Source organism: Mus pahari, chromosome 16 (genome assembly GCF_900095145.1).
Source record: "Mus pahari chromosome 16, PAHARI_EIJ_v1.1, whole genome shotgun sequence".
NCBI classification, from domain to species: Eukaryota; Metazoa; Chordata; class Mammalia; order Rodentia; family Muridae; genus Mus; species Mus pahari.
Window position 1 is genome coordinate 31,298,165 of NC_034605.1, and position 6,064 is coordinate 31,304,228.

At 34.0% G+C, this 6,064-nt stretch overlaps 1 protein-coding gene across 1 annotated transcript in view; it reads right to left on the reverse strand.

The window, feature by feature from the left end:
• Positions 1-777: 777 nt before the first annotated feature.
• Positions 778-6,064, reverse strand: part of LOC110334039 (prolactin-8A9-like) — a 7,507-nt gene continuing 2,220 nt past the window's right edge. Inside the window, exons 2-6 of the mRNA XM_021215869.1 lie at positions 5,714-5,889; positions 4,762-4,800; positions 3,397-3,504; positions 2,026-2,205; positions 778-1,047 (exon numbers count right to left, since the gene is read on the reverse strand). Of these exons, the coding sequence (XP_021071528.1) occupies positions 859-1,047; positions 2,026-2,205; positions 3,397-3,504; positions 4,762-4,800; positions 5,714-5,889 (692 nt within the window). The 3' untranslated portion in view covers positions 778-858. The remainder of the gene's footprint in view (positions 1,048-2,025; positions 2,206-3,396; positions 3,505-4,761; positions 4,801-5,713; positions 5,890-6,064) is intronic.

Sequence of the window (6,064 nt, forward strand, 5' to 3'; positions counted from 1 at the left end):
TGGAGAAGTTGTGATTTTTATGAATGCAAGAACTTAGAGCTAAATCTAACCTATAAATGTAAAGGGAATTTTTCTTGTCTATTCAGATAGAATATAAATATTTTCTGTCATATTCATATGACTATGATGCACTATGGGCTTTTAAATTTTTTTTTTACATATTTTTCTTCTTAAACACTCTTGGATATTTAAACTCTTATTTTGCTCTCTAGTTCTGGGATATTTTGTGCTACATTTTCCCTCTCTAGATATGTGTGTTTAAAATTAACTATAATTATCACAAGCACCTACGCATGTTCCTACAAACACAGAGAGATACTACATAGATGATGATGATAATAGGTATATTAGATAGATAATAGGTAGAGATAGATGTCAGAAGTACATGACAGATGATAGATAGATGTTAGAAAGATAGATGAGAGAGAGAGAGAGAGAGAGAGAGAGAGAGAGAGAGAGAGAGAGAGAGAGAGAGAGAGAGAGAGATAATAGACAGAGACATACCGCCAGATGATGGATAGATAGACATACATACAGATTGATAGATGACAGATAGAAAGACAGACAGATATAAAAAATAGGTATCTTAATTGTCATTAAATGAATTTCATGTAAATCCTGATTGTGGAACCTAACTTTATTGATAGATACTTTATTGATAGATATTCTATTCAATAAACAAAAAAATAAATAAATAGGTTTTATAGATTTGGACATTTGTAAAAAGAATGCTTTAATTTTTTTAAGAAAGGGATCCATTATACACATACATACTTTCAAAATGTACACTATTAAATGAAACTTCCAAGCAATGTATTGCCATGGACCACCTCCAAAGCACACAGGGTAGGTGTGCACTTAACAATCTTTCCCAGTTATGCGACATTTCAATGTCCTGAGATGAAATTCAGTGTAGAATATATCCACACGTAGGCAGTGGGAAAGGTTAAATATTGCCAAAAATTTATAATTTTTGTCAGTTGATTTTATGGATGGAAGATGTTCCCAGCTAGGAAATACTTTCTTCACCTTTGCTGTAGGATAAGCCTGAAAATCAAAATAATAGTTATCTGTTGACTATATTGTTAGTGTTCCTTTCTCCTTGCTTTTTATGTGTTCAGTCAGAGAAATACATTCAAAATTATGCTGCTTTAGTCAAAGTTATGGGTTTTTATTTTTCTAAGCCAAGAAATTCTCAAGCAGTTAGTCTTTTAGCATCTATGTTCAAAAAGACTCATGTGCATTCCTTCTAACGTAACTAATCACACAGAACTATGTCCTTTCAGAAGCAGAGTAAATGTAGGAAATTTCTATTTGACTCTGGAACAATGGAGGAACTCATGTCACTTTCTCATTCATTAAAATCTTATATATCCTTAAGGATGAATTTCACAGAAGCTGATGCTCACCACTATTCTTTTGTACACTTCAACTAAATACATTCTCCATTCAGTCTATGTATGAAAATCTTACATGAGGATCAGATGGTGACTTAATATGCAGAGCCAAGGAAAGGCTGCAGTCAAATGACCTGAACTCTTTTCACTCTACCCAGGAAAGATGTCCACTAAACGTCCATGAAGAACAGTTATGTTTCATTCTGATTCCCAGAGTGAGAGGAAATGAGAAGGATTTGTGAAATATTGGAGTTGCCAGTAATATCTTAGCGAGGTGATTCTCAAACACCCTAATGCTGTGGTCCTTTAATTTAGTTCCCCATGCTGTGATGAACCCCAACCATAAATTTATTTTTGTTGCTACATCACAACTGTAATTTGATACTAAAATTCATAGTAATGTTAAATATCTGATATGCAGGATAGGTGACCCCTGTATAAAAGCCATTTGATGCCCAAAGGATTCATGACCCATAAGTTGAGAAACACGGTCTAAGTGGGTGGTTGTCCACAAAACCAGATATCTCTTTCACTATGAAAAGATGATGTATTTTAAAATGTTCTCTTTATTAAATTTACACAGCTCACCTCTTTTATGGATGAGAATAAATACCAAGAAATATCTTACCTTGGTGAGTATCCACCTAAGATCATTCAGGAGCTCTTTGTTGTTCTCTTCAATCTCATTGGCTTTTGAGAGAATAGTTTCGGGGACATCATGCATCGCACTCAGTTCAGTCACTAGATGGTATAGAGGGCCGATCCAGGCACCCACGAAATTGATCAACATTTTTAAGTACTTTTTGGTCTACGAAACACAATAGAGCCATTGAAATAAAATGATTTCAGTACAGCAAGTTTGTTGCCTGTAATGTTCATATGAAAGAGCTGAACTGAAACAATTTTTTACTGTGCATATATGGCACATGTTATTTAGATGTTGCATAGTATGAAAATGTAAAAATTTAAAAACTAGTCTATTATTTACAAAATGAAACAATTCATCTTGCTTATAAATGAGCATGTCCCCCCTGAGTTAAAGTCATCATCATCATGTTTTGTTCTCCTCAGCATTTCTAACAACTTTCTTCTCAGTGAGATCTTTATTATTTGGTTATTTGTTTATCAATTGGTAAAATAGGTCTTGCTGGGACTCAGTAGGGGCCAATGATATTCAACTCAGGAAAGATAGATGCCACCAGGTAGGAGAAATGGACTCAAATCATTTTTACTCAGAGATTCATACACACCAATAAATCATGTTGTTCATCAAAACACAGATTTATGATTTCTAGGTGAATTTAAGAAATTAAAACAAGGATACAATGAAAACAGCATGATAATCATTAATCTGCTTTCTCTTTGCCTTTGACAGAGCAGAATACTTGTTGGCATGTATGGGTGAAGAATTGGATCATATCATAAAATAGAACTCCTATGATATGTGGACCTTCTCATCATGAATTGGAGCACTGATACATCCTAAGGAATATAAACTCTATTTCGCAGAACTATTCTGCTCATCTGACTCTTAGTTTAGAAACAGAGAATCATAAAGACATGAAGAAAGGGGGAAATAAAATAGAACAGGCACATATTTGAAAACCAAGAATGGGGATGTAGTGTTCAGTAATGTAGAATGCCACCATACAAGACCTATTAGCAACATATAGTTCAGAAACGACATGATCTATGTAGGAGTGAATATGTAACTGTAGATGGCCAGTTTATTTCAAACATATTAAAAAATAGTAAAACTCCAGTGGTAAGTCATTCTAAAAATGCCAGTCTCCAAATGGTATATCAATGCTATGCATCTGCTACAGTTATTGGTTATTTAGTTATACTTATATAATTTGGTCATTTTTAGTACTTTACCTCCATTGTTTTTTGCATGAATGGCTATTGGAGCTATCATAATGTCTGCCATAATTGACAGTACTGCAAACATAGTAGATTGCTTCTGGTGATTTGTGAAAAACCTGTGAAAGACACTTACTTTTATATTTTTGTATTCAGGTCCAATATTTGGAGGGTTTGTGATAGTAGAGTGGCAGTAAGTTCTGGCTCTAAGAACAAGCTGATCCTGCCTAATCAGTTGTGAGTTCTGTAAATAAAAACAAAATTCACTTTGAGATTAGAAATTGGATAAATTACATCATGACCAGAATATTAATGCATTTTGGTTTTTTAAATTTTCAAAATAAGTACTTCATAAAAAATACATACTAAAGAACTAGAGAAGTGGCCATCACCTAATTCCGTCTTTATTTATTATAACTGCAACTGAATTTGGTTTTCCACTAGCTTTTGAATATTTAACTTCTTCCTCTCTTACACTTCTGTGTTCTCATCTTTCCTAAAAGTTGCTATATGTAAGGCTGCCACTGAAAGGACTGAGTCCTGTGAAGGGTCTAATGCCACAGTATAGGGGAAGGCCAGGACTGGGAATGGGTGTGGGTGGGTTGGGGAGCAGGAGGAGGGAGAGGGGGAGGGAATAGGGGATTCTCAAAGGGGAAACTAGGAAAGGGGATAACATTTGAAATGTAAGTAAAGAAAATATCTAATAAATAAAGAAAAAGAAAAAACAAATAGAGTATACAAATAAATATTTAAAACATAAAAAAGAAATAAGTGGCTGGGCGGTGGTGGACACACCTTTAATCGTAGCACTTGGGAGGCAGAGATAGGTGGATTTCTGAGTTCGAGGCCAGCCTGGTCTACAAAGTGAGTTTCAGGACAGCCAGGGTTATACAGAGAAACCCTGTCTCAAAACAAAACAAAACAAAACAAAACAAAAAAAAAAAACAAAACACCAGAAAAACCAAACAAACAAAAAATAATTGTTTCAATTATCATCTTTCTCTAGTATGTCAGCACAAAGCCATAACACTTATGTATTAATCTTCCTATTTTTGTCAACAAATAATGATATTACTTACACAGACAACAGATTTAGGAATTTAATAATTGTAACACTAAATACATATATCCATGAATGTTTATAATATTTTACAATTAAATTGTACACATTGTTATAAAATAACTCACAACATAGACTATTTTACAACAATCTCTATGTAAACTCTAATTTGACCAAATAAAAAATATTAATTAATGACATGTATTGTATTAGTCATCGTTTGTTTAATAAAATGTTAAACCTACTAAAATATATACTTATTTATTTCAAAAATCTAGCTAATTCTTGAAAGATAATGGACTATTGTGAAGGTTAAGAAGTAGAAAAATTGTCAGTTGTGAACAGGAAACATAAATACTGTATAATGCTTTCTTAACTAACTTGCTATCATTGACATGAGACTCTTTTTGAGAAGCTGCTCGAAGAAGGGGAGGTACTTACCAAGTGTGTAAAGTGTCTGGAAGAGAATTCATTGTGGAGCTGAGTCATGTTAAGAGAAGGAAAATAACATCCAGTTAATAAAAAATCAGCATGGAGATATATTTATTGAAAACAGGCACATTCTCTTGATACCTATAATAAAGGTTTCCCTATTTCTACAACTTCTTTTGTAATTCATGATTTTAAGAAATAATATACAGGAATCTACGAGAAAGGATCAGACACACTTCTAATCCTGCCCTGATAATGGACAAACTATCAGTGAAAATTTTAAACCACAATTCCTGGTATTTAGGGGTTTCTTAGCTTAGGTCCCCTCCTCTTTTATCTCACTCTCCCTTCCTCCTTCCCTTCTTCTTTCTGTTCTCTCTCTCTCTCTCTCTCTCTCTCTCTCTCTCTCTCTCTCTCTTCTTTCTCTCTCTTTTTCCTTCCTTCCTTTCATTCTTTCCCTTTCTTTCTTTCTTTCTTTCTTTCTTTCTTTCTTTCTTTCTTTCTTTCTTTCTTTCTTTCTTTCTTTCTCTCTTCCATTTTTCTTTCTTGTCTCCTCACATGCTTCAGTTTATCTGTTACAAATATATAGTTTACTGTAATACACATCTTCTACAGAGTGTAGCCGCAGTGTGCAAAATCATCATGGCCAATGGAAATTCATGATACTGAATGCAACAACAGGAAATGAGAGTTCTTTGCCCAGGCACATTTTAAAGGCTTATGTCATAGTTTTTTTGTTTGTTTGTTTTTTGGTTTTTTTTTTAAGTAAAATAGAGAAAAACATAGAAATACCATTAGATTCTCTAAAATTTATAACACTGTTCAATTGGTCCTGTCCCTGTTTCAGTAGTTGAAGCATCCTTTACCTATGAAGGTGTATTTTCTGATATCTGTGTCATGATGCTTAGTGTCTCAAGTTCTATTGAAAGTCAAGCATTATCATGGAAGTTGAAATACATACAAACTCTTGATGCATTTGCTCAGAAACATTAAGGATGGTTTCAGCTCTCTGGATGGCATTGTTAAATGTTTCTACAAGGGGTTTCATGCAGCCTTCCTCATCTGTGTGACATGCAGAAACTGATGCAGTTTTCTCCCACAGGAGCAAGTTTGAAACCAACAACAGTAGGAATTTACCTGCAACACAGAAACAAGAATCACTTAGGGACCAGGCATTAATCTGAGTGTTGCAAGACACAACTGATTCAGGAAATTTTCATCTGGTCATTTTTTCGTTTTCTTTATTTTCCTTCCTTCCTTCCTTCCTTCCTTCCTTCCTTCCTTCCTTCCTTCCTTCCTTCCTTCCTTCCTT